This window comes from Giraffa tippelskirchi, chromosome 3 (genome assembly GCF_054371585.1).
Source record: "Giraffa tippelskirchi isolate mGirTip1 chromosome 3, T2T-mGirTip1v1.2.pri, whole genome shotgun sequence".
Classification (NCBI taxonomy): domain Eukaryota; kingdom Metazoa; phylum Chordata; class Mammalia; order Artiodactyla; family Giraffidae; genus Giraffa; species Giraffa tippelskirchi.
Genome location: NC_137277.1, coordinates 22,155,864 through 22,176,966, shown reverse-complemented (window position 1 = coordinate 22,176,966; position 21,103 = coordinate 22,155,864). Strand labels below are relative to the sequence as shown.

Sequence of the window (21,103 nt, the reverse complement as noted above, 5' to 3'; positions counted from 1 at the left end):
ACTGACCAGATGGAGAGGTGTGCCCCCAGCCTTGGCCATATTTCCACCACCTCCTCCCCCTCCCCCCAGAACGAGCACACACCACAGAAGCCAGCTCAGCTGTGAACTATTGGATTTGAGACAGGAATAGAACAGATCGGGGGGCTAGAGAGAAAGAGCGGGGTGGGGGGAGAGTGGTTTAAATAGGGGAGGCTGGGGAGGTGCAGTGATGGGGGAGGGAGGCAGGTATTTACAAGAAGGCTCGGGGGGGCCAGAGGCTCATCTTGGAATATTTTATAACAATATAAATAAGATTCTGGTTTGCTTTTCCTTTTCGTCTCGTAAAGGAGAGAGAAGTGCAGAGTTCGATTCTGTACAAGGGGGCAGCGGCGGAAGGCCGGCCGGGCGGGTCACTGGGCGTCCACCCGGAAGGACAGCAGCTTCTCGGAGTGCATGTTGTTCAGGGTCCGCAGGTCCGGCAGCTTGAGCAGCAGCTTGGTGAAGCGGGAAGTCTCCGAGGGCCGGTTCTTCAGCACCAGAGCCCGAAGAGCCCGCAGCAGCGTCTCCTGGAGCTGCTCCACCGAAGCGGAATTCTCCATTCCCGAGCGGTCTGTGGGGAAGACGACAGCAGTGAGGCAGACTCCCTGAGCTCCTCCGACTCTGACGAGGAGGAGGAGGACGCGGAGGTCTGCGAGGATGCAGCGGTGGCCACCCAGCCTCTCCCTGAAGCCCCTCAGAGGGCCGATGGGGAAGGAGCGGGAGGGGGAACATAACGCCCTCTCCCAGGCCCTGACCCGAGAGCAGGAGATGCCTGCAAACTGGGAGCCCAGGCTCAGCATGGCCGGCCCTGCTCCCGCCCCACCAGGCCACTCTCCTTCCCTGAACAGGCCCAAGAGGGCCCTGGCTCCCCTGCTGCTCCATGCTCTGTGGTTCCCTCTGCCTGGGATGCCCTTCCCCCCTCCTCTGCCTGGCAGTATCTCTACTTGTCCTTTGAGGCCCCACTTGAGTGTCACCTCCTTCCCCAGCTCCCCAGGCAGAAATAGTTGTGTGTGCTCCCAAAGCCCTTGGTTCATGCTTCTACTGTGACACTTATCTCACTGTTTTATAATTAGTCGGGCATGAGTCTGTCTCCTGAGCTAGACTGTGTCTGAATCGTGTCTGTATCCCCAGTGCCCAGTGCAGGGCCTGGCCTAGAGTAGGTACTCCATAAAAGGTGTGTTGAATCGAACTGCGTCCGCCTCCTCCCCGGTCAGGCTCAGGCGAGAGCCTGACCTACCTGCAGAGACGAGCACCACCGCGGTGAAGAGGCCCAGCTCCTCCTCGGTAAGCGCCAGGGAGTTGAGCTTCTCGCTGAAATCGAACATGGCGTTGAGCAGGTCCCCCATGCCCATGGCGCCGAGCTCCTGCAGGCTGTAGGTGGTGCGGCTCAGGAACATCACTGTCTGGTCCTTCACGTTGAATAGCGACGCAAAGCGTACCATCAGCACCTGAGGCGAGGACAGTCATCCTGGGTGGGGTGGAAGACTTGCCAAATTGCCCCTACTGCTTTCTGAAGGGGTTACAGGTGCTGCCTTGGGTTTCTCAGTCAAGACTGAGGCTAGTTTCTGAGTGGTCAGTGAGGCGGGGCGGGTGGAAGGATGGGGAACATCCCACTGGCTCTGGAATCCAGTGGGCCTGAATCTAAGTCTCAGCCTTGTCACTCCCTGTGACCCTGGGCAAGGCCCTTTGCCAAAGTGAATTTGCTCATGCCTAGAACGGGGGTAGCGCTGTACTCTGAAGTGTTATTTTACAGTAACAGGATGTGATTAGACCCCATTTGAGATGACACAAGTTCCGGCCATCCACAGACAGAACTGGGTGCCCCTTCCTAATCACTCAAGAGTAAGGTGGCCCCTGCCCACCCCAGATCCCCATTCTGCTGGATCTTTCCCAAGGTGGAGAGCAGGAAGCACAAACAGTCACTCACCTCAAAGGTGCCAGCCTTAAGCAGGGTGACCTGGTCGTGCTGAGAAAGATCACGGAAGCCAGGGATGTGCTTGGCAAACTCTACCACCTCCCGCACAGCGGGCGTGAAGCTCATGGAGAAGTCCTCCCAGATCTCCTGCACAGTTCGACCGCTGCGTCCATGCGGGTACATGTTCATGGGACATGCCTGGAAAAGGGAAGGATTTGGGGAGGGGAGTATGAGCCAGGCCAGTTCAGACGGCTTCCCTAGCAGGGCTGGGCCCCAGATTCTGCCTGGGTTAGCGTTGTGGCCTTGGAGGATGGGTCTTTCAGGTAAAGCAGCAATCAAGTGCCAGATGGAGATCAGGGATTCCCAGGCAGAGCCCCTCCTGCAGGACTGAACATCCTCTCTGCACTTAGCCTCCACGCACACCCAGTGACCCTGTGCTCAATCCATTCTCCCCAGCCCCCTGCCCACCTCACCCCCAGTGCCCTCACCAGCAGAACGTTCTTGGAGTTGCCCTGCCGCGGACTGTTGACAGGGCCTTCGCCTTCTGGGGCTGGGTACACGTGGGTGGGGCACAGACGGTGCCCATTGCTGTTGGGCTGGTGGCAGCTGTGGTGGGCAGCACCGGGGGGCCAGGGGGGAGGGTAGGAGGAGGAAGCCTGGCGTAAACTGTTCAGGGCCTCGTTGTGACGCTGGGCAGCCATGATGTTGTTGTCATTGGGGGCAGGTGGGCAGCCCTGACTTTCCCAGTGATGTGGGGTGGTGGCTGGACGGTTGCCCGAGGCATGGTTGGCATTGAAGTTGCCAGGTGAGGTGCCCAGCTTGTCATGGGCGTAGGTGAAGATCTCACGGTGGGCCCGGGCTACCTGGGATATCACATCCTCCACTGTGGGCTCAGGACTTGGGGATCGAGGAGGCGTCAGCTGCTGTGGGAACTGGGAGAAGCCCACCAGGGGTGAGGGGGCAGGGGCTGGGGGCGGTGAGGGGCCCATGGGGCCCGGGGTGGGGTGCTGGGTGGGTGGGGTCTCTAGCGGGCACTGGCTGCTCAGCTGGTTGTTGGCCAGGTTCATGGCACTCTGCATCTCGGCCAGCATCCGCTGCTTCTCCCGTTTGGGGATGCGCCCAAAACGCACAGCTGTGACAGGATGAGAGCAGTGTCAGGAAGTTCTCACGCACACTCACATGTTTCTCTTCCTTCCTCCTGAAAGGGCAAGCCCCCGAGGACTTGGGGTTCCATATCAAAACTAAAACCCGGAAGGCCACACCCATGGAGGGGGTTTTCCAAGTAGGGATTGTGGTAGGAGGAGACCAGAGGGACTAAATGGGAAAGAAGTGTATGTTTACCCAAGGCCTGATGAAATATGGCCACCCCCTCTGCAAACGAGATGCACAGTCTTGGGACTTTTTAAGGGAGGGACTAATTCAGAAACCTCGAGTGGAAGAAAGGGGGAGGGCGCGGGGAAGCTGGCGGGGCCACAGTGCTGCCTCACCATCTCGAGACATGCCCACAGAGAGACACTTCTTGAAGCGGCACTGCTGGCAGCGGTTACGATTGATGCGGACGATGGAGCAGTTCTCATTTTTCAGACACCTTTTGTACTGGATGTTCTGCTGGATGCTCCGACGGAAAAAGCCCTGTGGAGCAGGGCAGCAAGTGAGCATCTCGGTCCAGGCCAGGCCTATGTGTCCTGTGGGAGAGGGTCACCTGCCCCTGCCCTTCCCTCCTCCTTCCTCACCTTGCAGCCCTCGCAGGCATGCACGCCATAGTGGAAGCCCGAGGCCACGTCCCCACACACCTTACACAGCAGCACCATGCCATTCAGCTCTGCGGGAAGAGAGGGGTGGCAGGTAAACGGGGGTTTCTGAGTGGCCAGAGAGCTGGAGGTTTCCTGGGCTGGAGACTGGGTGGGGAGAAGAGCTGAGGAGGAACTTCAGTTTCTAGGGGGCACTTGGATGACCAGACGGGGCCAACAGCAGCTGGTGTAACTCTAGGAGAAATCCCTGAGGCCTGAGTAGGCCCTGGAATAACTGTCACATGAAGATCAACTCCCCGAGTAGACCTGGACACCTTCCCTTCCCCCAAATCAGCTGGAAACTGACTCACTGGTGATGTTGCTGGTGCTCTTGCTGGGAGACACTCGGTTACTGTCTTCCAGGGCCACCTGTAGACCCCCTGGGGGGCTCCCATTATAGAAGGAAGAGGATGACGATGACGATGAGGAAGATGAAGAAGAAGGAGAACCATCGTCACCCAAGCTGGGCGGAATGCTCCCAAAAGAGCGGGCTGGGTCCTGGGTGAGGGAGCCAGTGGGTGATGGTGGGAAGTAGGTGGGGCAACCTTGGGTCAGGGACTGGAAGCTGCCATTCGAGCTGTCACTGTAGAGGGATTCAGGGCTGGTGCGGTTTGGGGAGGAGCCATTGGAGCCAATGTAGGTGATGACGCCACCTGGCAGGAGAGCACAAGGGAAAGGGGTGTCAACTATTGGGCACTCAGAAGTTAACCATGTGGCACCCCTACTCTTTCCCCAGAAGAGCCACAGTAAGCAATTCCCCAACATAAACCAGACATGGCCATCCAACCCCTGCAACTCTTGGCAGGTACATTCCTCGTCTGCCTTGCGTGTGAGGTACCTCCCTAGAGGCATGACCTCTGTGATGCTCTGTGGCTATCTCACATATGTACTGCTCCCCCCACCCCCGCCCTGGATGACTTCCTTTAGAGTATCAAACGCAGCTAATGACTTAATTGTCAGCAGCTGACCTGGGGATGGGAGAGCAGCTGAAAACCATTCATAATGCACAAGCTTCAAGAAAAAGAGCCCAGCTGCTGATTTTAATACCAAGACCATACCAGGGATGAGACCATGGAAGGGCAGCTAGCCAACAGTGAGGAGAACAGAGGTCTTACAAGAATAAAACAATTACATTCTCTCAAAACTGAAAGACATCATCTCCAAAAGTAGTGTTCCCCTGGCCTCCAAAATCAAGAGTCAGACAGAGTAGACTCTATCTCTGAATCCAGGAAGGGCTTAACAGTATGAGCTGCAGGAGGTAGAAGTGAAGAACAAACTGTCCAGCCTAAAGCTTTGGAATTCCCCCTTCTAGATCTCTCCGCCTGGTGACAATGACCTTGGCTCTCTAACCATTCAGGGACTTTGGCCCTCTAGTTATATTGCCAATCAGATGGCCGAGTTCCCATTGCATTAGCAGGATAAAAAAGCGACCTGTCTGCCACACCTTTGCCAAGTACCTCGCTCGGCTTGCCACCTTGGTGGGGTGGGAGAAGGGAGGATTCCAGGACACGTGTGAGCTGACACGGGCCATGCCACCATGTCTCCAGAGGCATGTCTTGCTCACCCACTGACACACACTAAGCTGGGCAGGGCCACCCTAAAATAGCTCAAGGTTGGTCAGGGTGAACCCAGTTCCCTGTAAAACAGTTGCACAACAGACCAGCTCCTACAGTTTCAGCGTTGAGGTGGGGGGATGGGATATTTATTTGGTGGTAAATGAACCTGACCTAGTTCAGCCATCCCCCAAAAGGAAGTAAGAATTTCATCCAAAGAGACTTCCAACCTGGAAGTGAGGGGCACATTCAAAACAGTCTAGTTTTAGATCTGGATCTACCACCACCAACTTGATTTGTGATCTAGAGGAAATCAACTCCCTTCTCAGAGCCCCAGTTTTACTTTCAGTGGGGAAGAAAAAACAAAAGAAAGATGAAAAGAGACTTTATATCCTTTCAGCTATGTTTCTGAGATCTAGTTGTTATGGTGGTGGTGGTTTATTCCCTAAGTTGTGTCCGACTCTTGTGACCCCATGGACTGAAGCCTGCCAGGCTCCTCTGTCCATGGGATTTCCCAGGCAAGAATACTGGAGTAGCTGCCATTTCCTTCTCCAGGGTATCTTCACCACCCAGGGATTGAACCCTGGTCTCCTGCATTGCAGGCAGATTTTTTACCGACTGGGGAGGTCCTTAGGAGGCAAGCTGCTTCTTGTTTGGTTGGGGAAGGGGTAAGAGTGTTGGCAGGACTAAGAAAAGAGATTCTGGGGAACAGAAGGAATTTGTATTGTGGAGAAGCTGACTCTAAAGGCGGTACGGTGAAGTAGGTGCAAAGACAATAAATTGAAAAGGAGTGAGGAGAAAGCTAGATGTGAGGTCTCTTTGAGGAGTGTAAACATGAGGCCACGAGAGGTCAGGGATGACTCCGTCTTACTCTGCATCGGTTATGGCGAAGGGGGGCCCCCCTCCGACAAGCGGACAGGAAAAGGAGGCAGGCGGGGGCGGTGAGTCAGCCCAGCTTCACCCAGATCTCGGCGGGGCGGGGCGGGAGCCGGGCCCTCAGCCGGCCTCACGTCCCAGCTCCACGTGTGACTCTTGCACGTGGCTCCCCAACGAGGAACCCCAGTACCCGAGGCTCCGCCCTCTCCACTTCTGTCAATCGGGAGCAGTAGCCCCGCCCCCGTTCCGCCCCTCCTCGGAGTCCCGGGTCGGGGTCTTGGGCTGAGCTCCTAACACCAGCTGGGTCGGGACTACAGGGGGAGGAGAAAAAGGATCACGCGTTGCCGGGGGAACCGGGGGGCGGAGCTCATTATGTAACGGGGCCGGGAGGCAATCACCAATGGGGTGGCGGCCACGGCTTCTGCTGAATGAAAACAAACGCAGCACGTGGGCCCGGCTCTGCAGCCATGTGAGCGCTCCGGGCTGCCTGGGCGCGCTGGGTGTCCTCCCTGGGGCAGAGCACCACTCTTGGGGCTCCTCAAGTGCCACTCCCTACTGTCACTGAAGGTTCCCCAGTGAGATCCGACCCATTTCCCCAGTCCCTGCTGCCTGGAACCGGGGTCGCCCCTCTGCTTCTCAAGTTCCTGCGGACTCTGAGGGAAGAGGAAGATTGGAAGGAGGGGGTCCTCCTTCCGAAAAATCCAGGCATGCCACAGCTGCAGCGGGAGGATAGATGGGGGCGTTTCAGGGCACTGCTCCAAAACTCCCAGTTCCTCTAAACTGTTCATCTCACCACGTACCCACTCTCTCCATTCCTTCCTTCCCTGCGATCTGAGTCCAAAGCTAAAGGGAGCTTTGGGAGTCTGAAGGGTGACGGTGGGGCGCCTCCGGGCGCATTCCCAGGCCAAACAACCCGCTGTGGAAATCTCAGCCCCATGTCCCTCACACTAGCAAATCCCCTGACCAAGGGAGTCCCCAGTCCCTTTCAAAGTTCCTCTTGTTCTAAGACGTAGAGGAGAGAGACAGTGATGGAGAAAGAATGATGGTAGCAAAGGAATCTTAGTACCTGTGTTGTTGTTAGAGTCCAGAGTCGTCATGTCTTCACTGGCTGACAGCGGTCATTCAAACTGGACCTTGACACAACTAGAGGTTACAGTTGCAGCTGTCGCCCCCTGGGCACTGGCCGAGGGCAGGGAGTGGACCCCCGCAGCTCACGATCAGGATCCGAGGCACTCTGCAGCAAGGTCTTGGCGGGGCCGGACTGCAGCCCTGCAGAAGTGTTAGGACGCTGAGGCACCGAGGTCTGTTTTGCATGGGAAGAGCAGAGAGAGTGTGGGGGAAAGGGGCGGAGGGAATCAGCCTGCAGTACTTCTGGCTAGAAGGTAGCAAGGAGGGTCGGGTCTCTGCAGTGCACGGGGTGCCACTGCCTGACGACTCCGCAGCGCTGCAGGCTATCGAATCTGGAGCTCCTTGTGCAAAAGTCCCACAGGGAGAGAGGCTGCAGTCAGGAAGTAAGTAGGTGACGGGGAGAAACAGGGCACCCCGGCGCAAAGAAGCGAGACGTGTGCCCTGCTACGTTCCCTCGGCAGCAATATTTCACTCTGCCAATCTCAGCCGCCTTTTGCCCCAGCCTTTTTCCTTGGGACAGAGGGCTCTGCGCAGGCGCCAGCAACCCAGGGTTCCCGGGCCGCACGCGGCACTGGAGCAGGTACCATGTGATCCCAGGGAGCGCCTCGTGCCCCAGTGACACACTTTTCCAGCAGCAGGCACGTTGAGCTGGGTGCGCCTGCGTAAAGCCGAGGCTGTCGGGATATGTAGTCCTTTGGCAAAGTGGGCGGACTGCGTTTATTTCCCCGTTTCTGCCTTGCAAAAGCTCTTGCTGGAACCGGGGAGGAGCTGCGAGCCTTATGGGGTGGAGTGCGTTGAAGAGTCAGGGTGGCGTGTTTGGAAAGCTTGTATGGCAGAGGCATGTGAATTCCTGGGGAGGGACTGACAAGCTTGGCAGCTCCCTGGGAGATCAAAGCTAACAGCCCCTTTCTGCAAATCTTGCAAACGTGAGGGCTTCACGTGATTGTGGGACTGACCCTGCCTTGAGGTTAGTGGTGACACGAGAGAGAGATGATAGGGGAGGGAGAGAGCCCCACCGTCAGGAGCTTAAGCTCCTGCAGAGCCAAGTCCTGAGAAGGAAAGGAAATGTGACCCCTTTTGCCTTCTACTCTCCTTTGGGAAAGGAGTTGCCATGGGGTTGAGGATGTCCCTGGGGACTCCCTGTTTGCTTATATGACACCACCCCACCCACTCAAGGTGACTTTGAGGTGAGTCATTTCCCTTTGTCTAGGAAATAAAAAGGACAAGGGAAGGAAACTGTGGTGAAAGTATTTTGAGGTCCTAAATAAAAGGACCAGAGAGGTAAGGCAGGGCTTGGGGGCAGAGTGACACCCCCCAGCTCCACCCCCAGTGCTTCAGGGTAGTATGGGTTTCACATGGGAACACAGAGATCATCTTAACCCCCTATCCTTTACTGACGAGAATGAGGCTTAGAAGGAGTGACTGGCCCAAGTTCAGACCTCCATTGCTAGTTTCATTTGCCTACCATCAGGCAGTGAGCTGACATGAAAGTGAAACATTGAACAGGGGTTAAAAATAGCCAGCATCTCCCTTCGGAGGAGCAACTCTACCCCACTGGTGAAAACGGGTCTCCAGTGGAGGTCTATTATGTTTTTTTTGTTTTGGGGTTTTTTTGGCCTCACCATGCAGCTTGTGGGATCCCTGACCAGGGATTGAACCCAGATCCCTGGCAGTGAGAGCTCGGAGTCCTAACCACTGGACTGCCAGGGAATTCCCCAGGTCTATCCTGTTTGAGGACTTGGGTGTGGGGAGAGCTGAGAGCCTCTTCTTGAAGCAGCCCAGTGAACCCGCGCCACCTGCTGCTTCCTGTTAATCCCTCCTCAGTCCCACTGCTCCTAGGGAGGCTTTTGTTTGTTTGTTTTTTGCACACAGGAAGCCCTTCCCCGCTTGTTCACAGACCACTCCTGGGACAGCATTGATGGATGCCTGGACACAGCCATCAAAGAGGTAGAGAAAAGGAGGCGTGTGGACCCCGGGGAAAGAGTAAGCTAGGTGGTGAGGAAGTGAGTAAGCAGAGAGGACTGTGATGGTGACAGAAGGGGAGGCAGCTGGGCAGCTGGCCTGACCACTCGCTGACCCTCTGCCTCCCCGGGGAAGACAGATGGACTCCCTACAATGGCCTAGGGTTTAGCTTTGTTCCCTTGTCCCCAAGAACAGTGGGAGAGAGAAGGCAGTGGGCTCTTCCCTGGGCTTCCCGAGCCCCTTGGCCCAGAGCTGGGAAGCTTCAGCAGAGCGTGGGAGGGCCTGGGAGGGGCTAGGACAAACAAGGAAAGAGGCTTTTCAGGAAAACTTGGTTCTGAACTTGGCCTCCACCCCCTCTCCCTCCTCCCTCAGGGCTCTGGAGGGAAAGCTGGGAGGTGAGCTGCCTTGTGCGACACTGCACGCTCTCTGTGTCCTTCCTGAGTTTCCATCAGAGCCAGGACCCAAGCCCAGGGACCTGCCACCGCTGGATTCAAAATCAGGGACCTTGGCATGACCTCTAGCTCCCCACCAGCCTGAGTTTCCATCAGAGCCAGGACCCAAGCCCAGGGACCTGCCACCGCTGGATTCAAAATCAGGGACCTTGGCATGACCTCTAGCTCCCCACCAGCCTCAGCACTCCCATAGGCGTACTCCCTTTAGTTGCCCTGTTTAGCACCTACAGCTCCGTTTGCTGCTGTGGTGACCCTGCCCACCCCTTGTTCTGCTTGCTGGTGTTTATTCCCATGGGGGGAGGGCCAGGGGTCAAGACTCCCTCCCTGAGTTTACAGCCAGTGAGAGGGAGGAGGAGGCAGAGACAGCATGAGCTGAAATGCAGTCAGCCTAACTCTTGGCAAAAAGCTGGGTTGTTTTGCAGTCTGTGTGAGGTATAAAAGCGGAGGCTGGGAGGGAGGAGGCAAAGGAGGGGGGTTCCTTCTGGGTCCTCCTTCCTCTGAATTTCTTACAGGGCCCCTCCTTTTCTTCCTGACAAAGAAGTAACTTTGGGATCTTCCTTCTAAAACTGGAGAGAAGGATACAGAATAATGAAGAGGCAGTATTCTCCCTTTGTTCCAGAAGCTTCTATCTATCCACCCTGCTCCTCTCTCTGTCAACAGCTGCTGGTAGAAGGACAGAGACTATGGGACTCAGAGCCACCAAAGGGAGGGCGAAAAGGCTGGGTTGTCTGGCCTTTGGGGACCTGTAATAGAATCTAGCTTTGGCTTCTCTTTCACTTCAGCCTTGACCTAAGACAACAGGTGTATATCAACATGGCCTCCCACCCCCTGCTGCCAGCTGGACATTCCAGTTCTCTTCTACACACACACAGACACACACACACATACACGTGTGCACTCATGCACCATATCTCCCATAGCCAAATTCAGCCCAAGAATTTGGACCCTTAATAAACAGTGCTCAGATAGAATCCAAGACCTGGCACAGCAACACACATCTGGCTCCATATTGCCCACACTTCTGCACAGATGCCTCAGAGTCTGAGATTCCAGACTGACCTCACCATTTAGGGACAGGGTGGGATCCTCTGTGTATGTGTATGTGTGTGTGTTTCCAACTATGTCTTAAATTCTCTTGGATTTCTTTGATTTGGGGAAGACAGCAGAGATAGGGTAGAGGAAAGGAAAAGAATGAGAGCTCTAAGCTCTGGCCCGAGTGTGTGTGTATGTGATTGTAGAGACTGCACGTCTGACTGTATAAGCATGAATGGCAGAAGTGTGTATGGATGTGTGTGTTTGATCCAAGACCTTTTCTCCGCATCAGTAGGACGCTGTGGGTAACAGGACAACACCCTGTGCAAATCCTGGGTGGCCTAAATCTTGGGCCTGCTTCTTGACTGAATGAATGACTGACTGACTGAGGAGGGTGGGTCCTTGCTGGAAACCAGGTCAGGCTTCAGTAGATGTCTTCCTCCCCCGCCCCTTTCTCACCGAGAGAACCGTTGCCCCTGGGAAATAACCTCCCTGCCCAGGTGATGCAAACCCTGACAGAAACCCTGGGAATGCCCCACACCCAGGCAGCAAGCCCTGTGCTGGGAGAGACTCATTCCCAGCCCTCCTAGATCTTTTTTCCTGTTCTCTGAAAGGCCAGCCAGCTTTCCCTAACCCACCCAGAGCTTTGATGTCTTGGGGAGAATTTCAAGAGAATCAAGTAGGAGGGTTAAAGTCTGAGCTAATTTGTTCTTTGAGGGAGATGGAAAAAGGGAGGGTGAGGTATGATCCAGGGCTGGGTTCCATGGATGTGTTTTGCCTCAGATTCTATCTTTACCTCAGTACTCCTTTTTCCAAAGAAAGGGAATAATAAATATGTCCTAAGTACCAACTGTAGGCTTCCCCAGTGGCGCTAGTAGTAAAGAACCCACCTGCCAATGCAGGAGACCTAAGAGACATGGGTTTGATCCCTGGGTCGGGAAGATCCCCTGAAGGAGGGCATGGCAACCCACTCCAATATTCTTGCCTGGAGTATCCCATGGACAGAGGAGCCTAGTGGGCTACAGTTCATGGAGTCGCAAAGAGTCGGACACAACTGAAGAGACTTAGCACACACACCAACTATATGCCAGGCGCTGGGCTAAGTGAATTACACACATTATTTCATTGAATATCCACAACTACCCTATGCTGTAGGTCTCATTCTGAGTTTAGAGATGGGGAGTCTGAGACCTAGAGACATTTATTTATTCACTTGCCCAGGATGCTTCAGAGACTAGGCGATTTGCCTTGAAGCTGTATTTGAAGTGAAGTGTGTAAAACTGAGATGTCACATTAAATAATGGTGGGAAAAAATAATAGTGGAGTTAATGGATGTTTTGGAGGTGCTAACACTCCCCCAGCTGTCTCTTGGAACTACCAAGAGACACAATGAAAATGGGGATGTTGGAAATTCAAGCCAGAGCCTGTGGATCAAACTCTTTCCACTAGCAAGACTACTGTTCCTGGAGAGAAGGATTACACCAAGGGGAATGTCTGAGCTGCAAGCTCATTCTGGTGCTACAAGTGAGGTATGTCACCATGAAGGGGAAGCCTGAAGCACCCCTTGCTCCTGACCCCACAAGTGCCTTAGCCATCCAGAACCTCTAACTCACTGCAACCACTTTTTTTCTTCCCTTCAACTCCTCCCTTCCTTCCTCCTTCAGTCCCCTCTTCTTGTGAGGTAGAAGGGGGCCAGAATAATGTGCAAACAAACATACAATAAGATGAACTTCCTCCCACGTGCTACAACTAAAGCTCAACTAAGATGTGATGCAGCCAAATAAATAAAAGACAGAGTTCCATGTAGACTGCTACAGAGGTGATAACTGAAGCAGGCATCGAGCTTTTTTAGCTGGTGATGAGGACACTGGTTGAGCTTTTTTAGCTGGTGATGAGGATAGGGACACTGACATGTAGGTCTGGGCCCCTTAAAGGGCCATGGTACTTCCTTCCAAACTGTTACTCACTCAGTCGTGTCCGACTCTTTGGGACCCCATGGACTGTAGCCTGCCAGCCTCTTCTGTCCATGGGATTCTCCAGGCAAGAATACTGGAGTGGGTTGCCATGCCCTTCTCCAGGGGATCTTCCTGACTCAGGGATGGAACCTAGGTCTCCTGCATTGCAGGCAGATTCTTTACTAGTTGAGCCACCAAGCAAACCCACTTCCTTCTAAGGGATATATCAAGAGTGGATCGGTTAGGGGGGAAATGGGAATCCCCTGGCAGTCCAGTGGTTAGGACTAGGCGCTTTCACTGCCGGGTCCCTGGTCAGGGAATTAAGATCCTGCAGCCAGGTGGTATGCCCCCCCCCAAAAAAAACGGATTTTTTGGGTTGCATGACCTCCATCTTGCTGGAAGGCACCCTCGGCAGGGGCTACATGAATGAAGACTGCATGGATGCCCCCCTCCCTTAGGAGCCTTGTGTGCACAGACCCTTTAGTGGTAACCATATCTACATGGAGCCCTTGGTAAGAACCAATCGATATGGAACTATTGCCAGAAATGACTTGTTACATATTTGGTTACCTTTATAATTACTGAGCTGATTGACTTTTCCAGTGAAACAAAATTCTCTTTCCTTGCTAACACTTCAAATATAAGCTTCAGTTAAAAAAAAAAAAAAAGAAGCAATTGGTTAAAGGAGTATGTTAGGCCACCAAGGACAGACAGAAGTTGTATAAAATGCCATAAGAAAATGACAACTTGCTTCACCATTTACCTGCTTGAGAGACAAGTACTTCTAAAAACAGTCCTCTGAAAGCCACTCACCATCCTAGGTCAATGCTTCTTCAGCAGATGATTTGGGGAACTCAAAGGAAGATTCCCCTCTCTGAACCCAGGATCCCACCAAAACCACAGGATCAGGGAGGTGACATGGACCGCCTTTGGCAGTAGAAAACTAAGCCCCTGAATGCCCTCCTTCTGGCATGGAGTTCCCCCTGCCAGGTTGAAGGGTGGTGGCATCCAGCACAGGCTATGCCAAGGCCATCCTGTCCGACCTTTGTATGCTCTGCTGGAGCCCAGGGGTGGTGTCATCTTCCAGGTTCCTGCACCTGCCCATTGGCTGTCCTTGAGCCTCTGTAGGACAGACACGCAGGGGAATGTGCAGGGGGAGTGGTGGGGGCGGGGATGCCTGTGTGCCTGCCCCCATTTCCATCGTTTACCCCGAGCTCTGTCTCAAACCTCCATGTCCAGCATCTCTCCTCATTCCTTGGGTCTCTGCAGATCTCCTCGGAGCTGCCTGGGGGAGGCCAGAGGCTCACGACAGTCCTCGTGAGCAGGATGGACCTTGGAGGACCTGCAGCCTCGGCAGGCATTAGGGGCCGTGTGTAGCTTCTGGGAGACTTACATAAACACTGGCTGGGATGGGGAGGGAAAGAGGGATGCAATGGGCAGTCCAGGGAAAAAAAGCAACCCCGGACAGCCAGCTCAATCTGAGTGGAAAGAAGGAACAAGGCTGGTTTTCCCTCCTCCCATCTCTCTCCCCTGGTTTGCAGCTGTTAGTTGGTCTGGAAAGACTGCAGTATCTTGGGGGAGGGGGCCGGCGAAGGAGAAGGGGAGGATGCGACTTCACAAATTTGGGATCCCTCCCCTTTTTCTAAATTGGGGGTGGGGGTGGGAAGAAGCAATTTGCCAAAGAGATTTTTCAATGCCACAGGAAGGAGCTTTGGCTCATTAGAATGCGCAGTTTGCACCCTGAAAAAAAAAAAATCTGTGCTGGTTGCAAAAATGCAGACGTGTGTAGGGGCCCAGCAGAGAATTAAAAAAAAAAAAAAAGCGCTAGCTCTGCAATGCAGGATCTGCGAAGTTTTGATGCGGTGAGGAAATGTGGGTCGTGCTCAGTTCGTTTGCTTGTTCCTGCTAACCTACTGTCCGCCTGACTCCGGCATCATCTCACATCCCAGCAAGAGGCACTGCAGTTCAGAAACAGGGTCATGGGTGGGGGCCAGAGCCCAGGGCTGGAAGCAGGGGTCTAGGGTTAGAGTGCTGAGACAGGATGCTATGGGCTGGGAGGACTGGGCAGAAGGGTGGCAGGAGGGATGGAGGGATGGAGGCTGAACTTGTCTCTCGCATCGCAAGGAAGAGTTTGTTCTCCAGCTGGACGGGGTTAGTGTTCTTCCAAATCTCACCCCCACCCCCATCCCATCCCTCAGCTCCTCCCGATCCCCAGTTGGCAGAGGGATTTTCCCCTTCCTGTCTGCTCACCCTGCAGATCACTGCTGCAGAAAGAATCCTTGCTTCCAGTCCCCAGCCCCACAAATTCCTGAGCTCTCCTAGTTCTAATCCTGGACCGGGCACTCACCGTGTCTCTGGGTGGCATCCTCCTTCCTAGAAACAGGGGACCCTGCAGCCTGACTGGGGGAGCCTAGACTGCAGGGAAACCAAGTCTTGGCTCTGGGCTGCCATTAGCACATCAGTTGGAGGGCTGAGGCTGGCATTCTGTGTTCTTGGCTTGGGGAGGCTTTCTGTTCCTTTGGGGCCTAGGGCTCTAGGTTGTGTAAATGCCAAAGGGCTGCCTTGGAGGTGAACCTGCCCCAGGGGAAACCATGTTCCTTTCCTGAGTGTTTTCTCCCCTGGTGGCTCGCTAGAGGCAGAAAGAGACGCAAGCAGGGTAAAGAGCCAGGAGACGGGGGAAGGGAGCCCAGGGCCCTTTCACTTCTTCCCCATCTTTCCTCCTGCTTCTCCGGTCGGTGGAGGACCAGGCCGAATGTGGCTGTGCCGGCCCGAGGCTCACGCGGGCTGCTGGGGTCACATGGCCCGGGCATGTGCAGCCTGCTCCATTTCTACCACAACAACTCGCTCATAAACAGCCCGGCTGCCGCGGCGGTGGCGGCGCAGACATGTGCGAGCGAGGGGGTGGGGCACGTGGCCCTGCCCGAGCCAAGGGAAGGCGCTCGCTCAGCACGGCCTCTCCCCTCCCCGCGCTGGCGCTGCCTCGCCACAGGAAATTCCTAGTGCTCCGCTGCCGCTGCAAAACATGTTTTTGGGAAGTGACTTTCAATAAGGATGGAGTCGATGGACTATTTAAATAGAGACAGAACGGATAATCAGTCGGAGACCCACTTCTGCCCGCCCTTGCCCTCTCTCAGCGATCCCTGTATGCCGTTGGGGTGGAAGGCTGAGCGGGAGTTGCGTGTTCCTAATTCTCACCTGTTCCTTCCTACTAAAACATATGAAATTAGAACCAACCAGGTCCCCGTAGTGAATGAGCACTGGGATGAGGGGCTGTGGTTGCCTAAGCCAGGGGTGCTCAGGATCCACTGGTGGTCCCAGGATTGGTGGTGGGGTCAGCATCACCTGGGCACCTGTTAGAAGAAATGCAAGTTCTCATGTCCCATCCCAGGCCCACTGAATCAGAAACTCTGGTGGTGGAGCCCAGCAGTCTGAGTTTCACCCAGCTCTACAGGCGAGTTTGATGCTGGAGAACCACGGCTCTGGGTCTCTGCTCTCTAGTAAACAGTCCTGTAGGAGATTCTAGCCCAGGATCTGGGGAAGGTCTTCTTTCTCCCTTAGTGCTTCTTTATCTTAAAGTTTAGACAGAGAGCATAACTTGATTCAGTTTGACTCAGTATGAAAAGCATTTATTGAGTGCCTACTGTGTGCAAGGATTCTGGAAACGAGAGCAAATGAGTAGTGAGAGGATAAGTAGCTGCAACATGATAGGGTAAGGTTTGGGGGGAAGAATGAGGGAAAGAGAAGGCCAAGACTGTGACTATTTATCCTTTCTCCATCTTGCCTATATTTCTTCCTGAGGCTCCTATAGAACAATTGATTGTGGTTTAAACTGTTTTGAGTCTAGAGGTAGAAACTGGTCCCTTGTCTATTTTTGTTGGCCTTGGGGACCCCAAACTTGTTACAGCCATAGGTCCTTTGACTCCTGATGCAAAAACAAGAGTATGAGCACCATCAGTTCAGTCACTCAGTCGTGTCCGACTCTTCGGGACCCCATGGACTGCGCTGAGGAGGCACACAAAGACACACATTCCTTGGGGCGGGGTGGAGGTGGGGTGGCGGGGGGGGGGGGGGGGGTAGGGAGAGCCAAGAAAAGGAATGAGGTCCTAAAGGGTTGGAAGTACCCTCAGGCAAAATGAGTTTAACAGTCAAAAAGCAGGAAGTCTTTCAATGGGGGAGGGTAGGGACAACTGTGGCCTACTCTAGCTTCCTGAGACCCAAAAACTGTGACCAGAGGAAGCAGAAGGTCTTTGAGGCAAGTCACAAAGGCTTCTGAGAATGAAACCTGAGCCTTGAAAGCAAGGTGATTGGAGAATGGGGGATGGACACAAGAAGGGTTCCCTTACACAAGCAAGCAGAGAAAGAATGGTGCATGGGAGGGAAAGCCAGCGATGGGGCCTTGCTCAGCCTCTCCTCTCTCCCCTTCCCTCCTCCATCACATGCAGCCTCTCAGGAGCAAAGCTCCCATCACTTGTCTCAGATGTGACCAGTTGACTTCTGGCCTCTCCATGCTTCATTTTTTGAGGAATATGCTTTCCTCTGATTCTCACAGAGCCCTTTCTCTCACTTCTCTGCAAGGTTTCCTCTCTGTGTCTGAAAGGCACTGGGCTCAAGGAGCAGACAGCCCTGCAGGCTCAGCTGCAATGACCTACATTGGCTCTCCCCTAGGCCCTGAGGGGGGTGGGGGCTGAGGTTTCAAGACAGGAACTTGGGAATCTAGCACAGATCTGCAGATGATGACTTCAGGGAGACAGGCTGCAAAATCTCCACTGGTGGACTGTGAGGCAGGGTTGAGTTCTCACTTTGTCATTTGTGGACAATATCAGAAGACTCTCCTACCCCCAGCGCAAAAACATTTCTGAGCAGTGACCCATTGGATAGGAGCCAGAGGTCTCTGACAGGCCTGGTCTCTATATTCATTAGATTTGGGAGTACTTTTTGCCCATTATCCATTCTCACTGAACCCATTCCAGTCGGCTGGAAAGATCTCCTTGGCCCTGAGGTAGACCAACAAGTTCAGATTTCAACTGATTTATTTCAGGAACATGGAAGCTTGGTAGAAGCAGTCAGATATGCAGAAATCCACTCCCAAGCTTTACTATTAGAGACGTACTTCCTTAGACCCAGTGGCTCTGAGAAGGATCCAGAAGGAGCCCCAGGGCTCAGGACCCTGGCAGCTGAACCTCAGCTTCCAGCTACAGGCCTTCTGGAACAGGCAAGGCAGGTTCTAAAATAGTTTTCCCCCACTTCTCACTATGAACCAGTGTTTAGGATGCCCACCACCTCCAGATTGTGGATGTTTTACTCTGGCAAGGAAATCCTATTATGGGGATAGGAAATTAGGTGATGGTGACAGAGAATGATAGATGAGCCTTTTGCTTAGCAGAGAGAGAGAGCGCGCGCGCAGGCTATACAGGATTGGGTGGCTCTCCTGTCCAAAGGGCTTCCCCTTGGCCAAGCCCCACCCCAAAGCCCAGGAAGTCCAGAGCTTGGCATCCAGCCAGGGTGAGAGCATTCCTCAGGACTCTGACAGGCTGTGGGGGATGGTGGTAGTGCTCCTACCGCGAGAATGGGGGAGGGGAAGGAAACGCGCAGGGGAGGAAATGACTTCGGAGGGTAAGAGGTGGGGAACTATTATAGTTCTTAGTCCCACGAGTCCCTTTTAGGAACAAAGGCTGAGGCTGAATGTCTTCCCAACGGCCATGCGAAGGGTCTGCAGCTTCAGAGCAAATGACCCCTAAGTCACCTCTCTGCTCGGGGTCACCAGTGACGTCCCAAACAGTCCTCTGGAGGTTCTCTGTCTCTCCGTCCCTAACTCTGGGGCTGTGGTTGAGCTCGGGAGCCCCCGAGTGGCGAAAATCTGGAACTGCAGCTGGGCTTAGGGAGTAGTCCATCGGGTCTCCCCTCAGCCTCTACACCAGGGCCCCTCCCTTTTCCTGCACTAGGCCCAGAACTCTTGAAATAGCACCTGGTAACGGGAGCGCTGACAGATGCTGAGTTATAGGAGAGCAAGTGTCCTTGACGCTCTAGCTCGATTGCCTTGGAGCTGTTTCCCTTGAAAAGAAGTGCCTTAGGACTCCTCCCATTCCCTTCCACACATCTCTCTTTAGTATGCCCCTCGTAGTGTACCTCTTGGCTACAATGGAACTCCCCCTGTTTGTGTCCCAAGAGCCTTTCAGACTTTGGGTTATCTACTATTCATGATCTCTATGACTTTGGAGGGACACATGGCACCCGACTATTCTGATTTTAAATTTACCCTTCCTTTTCCGAGCAATGCTTGATGTACAACCCTTTCTCCTAGTCAGCCTTCAGTTGCATACCTTCCATCACCCCAATTCCTACCCAAACCCTCAGTCTCACATCTCACCTGGGGAAATGGAGTGGAGAGGAAACGGTTCCCTCTGTTTATCTTCATTTGAAGAATTGACGCTTTTGAACTGTGGTGTTGGAGAAGACTCTTGAGAGTCCCTTGGACTGCAAGGAGATCAAACCAGTCAATCCTAAAGGAAATCAGTCCTGAATATTCATTGGAGGGACTGATGCTGAAGCTGAAGCTCCAATACTTTGACCACCTGATGTGAAGAACTGACTCATTGGAAAAGACCCTGATGCTGGGAAAGACTGAAGGCAGGAGGAGAAGGGGACGACAGAGGATGAGATGGTTGGATGGCATCACCGACTTGATGGACGTGAGCAAGCTCCGGGAGTTGGTGATGGACACGGAAGCCTGGACAAGGAAGCCTGGCCTGCTGCAGTCCATGGAACTGCAAAGAGTCAGACACGCCTGAGTGACTGAACTGACTAGCTTTTCCCGGTTAGTCCCGTTGCTCTGCATCAAACCTTCCCACTGGACTAATTTTTGCTGTCCTGCCCTCCCCTTTCCTCCAACACGATCTTCCAGGGCTCTTCCCATCCCGGGCAAATGTTCTCAACGCTGGGAGAGGATTCTCCATTCTGGAAATAATTTGCAGCTTGAGGAAACAGCCCATGGAGGAAGAACTGTTTCCAGTGTTGTTGGGGAAAGGGAGGTGATGGAGGTGGCAATAAACGCTCTCTTTAGGAGAGGTCACGTTCCCCGTTATCCAGCACATAATTAAAGAACTCAGCTCCTACGCGGGAATCTACAAGAGCTCTGCCAACATCGTGAAGAACTCTAGGGGAAATGAAGCACAGGTAATTAAGTTTGCAGCTAGGGATTAAAACTCTACCCAACTCCTCCTCCAAAACAATTCCCTTTCATGATATCCCTCCTCTTGAATTTGCCTCATCTTTTAGTTGTATGATCCTTAAAGCTATCAGCCGAGGAGTTACGTGGGTTTGAAATAATCTTAAGTAGAGGCAGCAACAGCCCCCTTTTGCACTTCAGCCCTCAATCAGCTTTCCTCTCCTCCCCATGCTGCTGCTCCACATTCACCCTGAAGGGGGCACTTGTGTTCAGTCGTTAGTTGATGCCAGCGAAAAAGGAGCCGAAGAAGGAAATGTAACAATTGGTCACGTGTTGGGAGTGGGGTCCTCGCAGAGGTTTCTGGGAAGGGAAGGGAGGTCCACGTGGAGTGGGCGGGACTCGCTGAAAGTTTTGGCGGGGCTGGCTGAAGGAGAAAAATACCCGAAATACCCAAATTTGAGTTGTGATTTTATTTGAAAAAAAAAAAAAGGCAGCAGAGAGGGTGGAGGGTGTGTCCTGCGGAGAGGCCCCCGAGGAGGGGAGAAGGGGAGCGGCACGCAAGCATCCTGCTCGCGGAAGCCTGGAGCGCAGGGCAGGGTTTTTGCCAGAAAGAACTCTGGGCCGGTGCCGAGCTTCAGAGCCGGAAACTTCTGTAGCTCCATGCTGGTTCCCCATCCCCCAATCCTCCAGAAGGGAAAGGTAGCCTCTCCACCCGTGGTCTCATTTCGGTGCCCTGTGGAGCTGGGCTACTGCCATTTACGCAGCCCCAGTCTTTATTTACCTTTCCGAGAGCCTCAGGAAGCTGCAGAGATGAATCCTTTCTTTCTGGGAAGAAGCCAAAGCAAGTCTCTTTTTACTGTTTAGTTCTACCCCACTATTAGGGAAACGCAACTTCATGCAGTCTTAAAGGTGATCTATTTCAATTTTATTTTTGGTCTGGGGAAACCAGGACCCAGACTGGTAAAAGGGCTTGCCACATGCTCTTTCCACACTATAGGCTTTCCATTCAAAGAATGTAGGTCATGGAAATGGGATTCTGAAATGGGATTCTGTCATTCCAAAAGTCTTAAGAGGAATGGTGGAAGTGTTGGCTTTATCTCTATTCATACACTTAGCCAGAGGGCAAATGGAAATGGTCACTATCCCAATAGGGATGAAATAGGCAGAGAACTGTTTAGGGACTTGATTTACCGGTCCTGTGGTTTTTCTCAGGCTCCCTCTCAAGCCAGCAGGTCTACTTCCTCCCTCTTGGTCTTT

At 53.6% G+C, this 21,103-nt stretch overlaps 1 protein-coding gene and 1 long non-coding RNA gene across 3 annotated transcripts; one reads left to right on the top strand and one right to left on the bottom strand.

Moving 5' to 3' along the window:
* Positions 1-95: 95 nt before the first annotated feature.
* On the bottom strand, positions 96-7,755 carry NR1D1 (nuclear receptor subfamily 1 group D member 1). 2 transcript variants are annotated; one of them, XM_081582144.1, is made up of 8 exons: positions 7,219-7,755; positions 4,035-4,376; positions 3,667-3,755; positions 3,421-3,565; positions 2,422-3,065; positions 1,946-2,131; positions 1,256-1,466; positions 96-589 (listed from the first exon to the last, which is right to left on the bottom strand). In XM_081582144.1, the coding sequence occupies exons 1-8, from the start codon at positions 7,247-7,249 to the stop codon at positions 390-392; spliced, it is 1,848 nt and encodes a 615-aa protein (XP_081438270.1). In that variant the 5' UTR covers positions 7,250-7,755; the 3' UTR covers positions 96-389. The 2 variants fall into 2 exon arrangements, with proteins under 2 accessions (XP_081438270.1, XP_081438271.1); XM_081582145.1 differs by lacking the exon at positions 7,219-7,755 and adding an exon at positions 6,148-6,465.
* Positions 7,756-8,272: 517 nt separating this feature from the next.
* On the top strand, positions 8,273-12,043 carry LOC145542717 (uncharacterized). The gene is made up of 3 exons (XR_014080087.1): positions 8,273-8,467; positions 9,153-9,227; positions 9,615-12,043. It is a non-coding gene; the product is annotated as an uncharacterized LOC145542717 (long non-coding RNA).
* The last annotated feature ends 9,060 nt before the right edge of the window (positions 12,044-21,103 follow it).

Excerpts from the sequence above, each read along its gene's own strand:
- NR1D1 (XM_081582144.1), bottom strand. The coding sequence starts at position 7,249 with ATGACGACTCTGGACTCTAACAACAACACAG. Across the intron at positions 3,066-3,420 it reads TGTGGGCATGTCTCGAGATG|CTGTGCGTTTTGGGCGCATC; the intron begins GTGAGGCAGCAC and ends ATCCTGTCACAG. Across the intron at positions 590-1,255 it reads GGTGGTGCTCGTCTCTGCAG|ACCGCTCGGGAATGGAGAAT; the intron begins GTAGGTCAGGCT and ends TCTTCCCCACAG.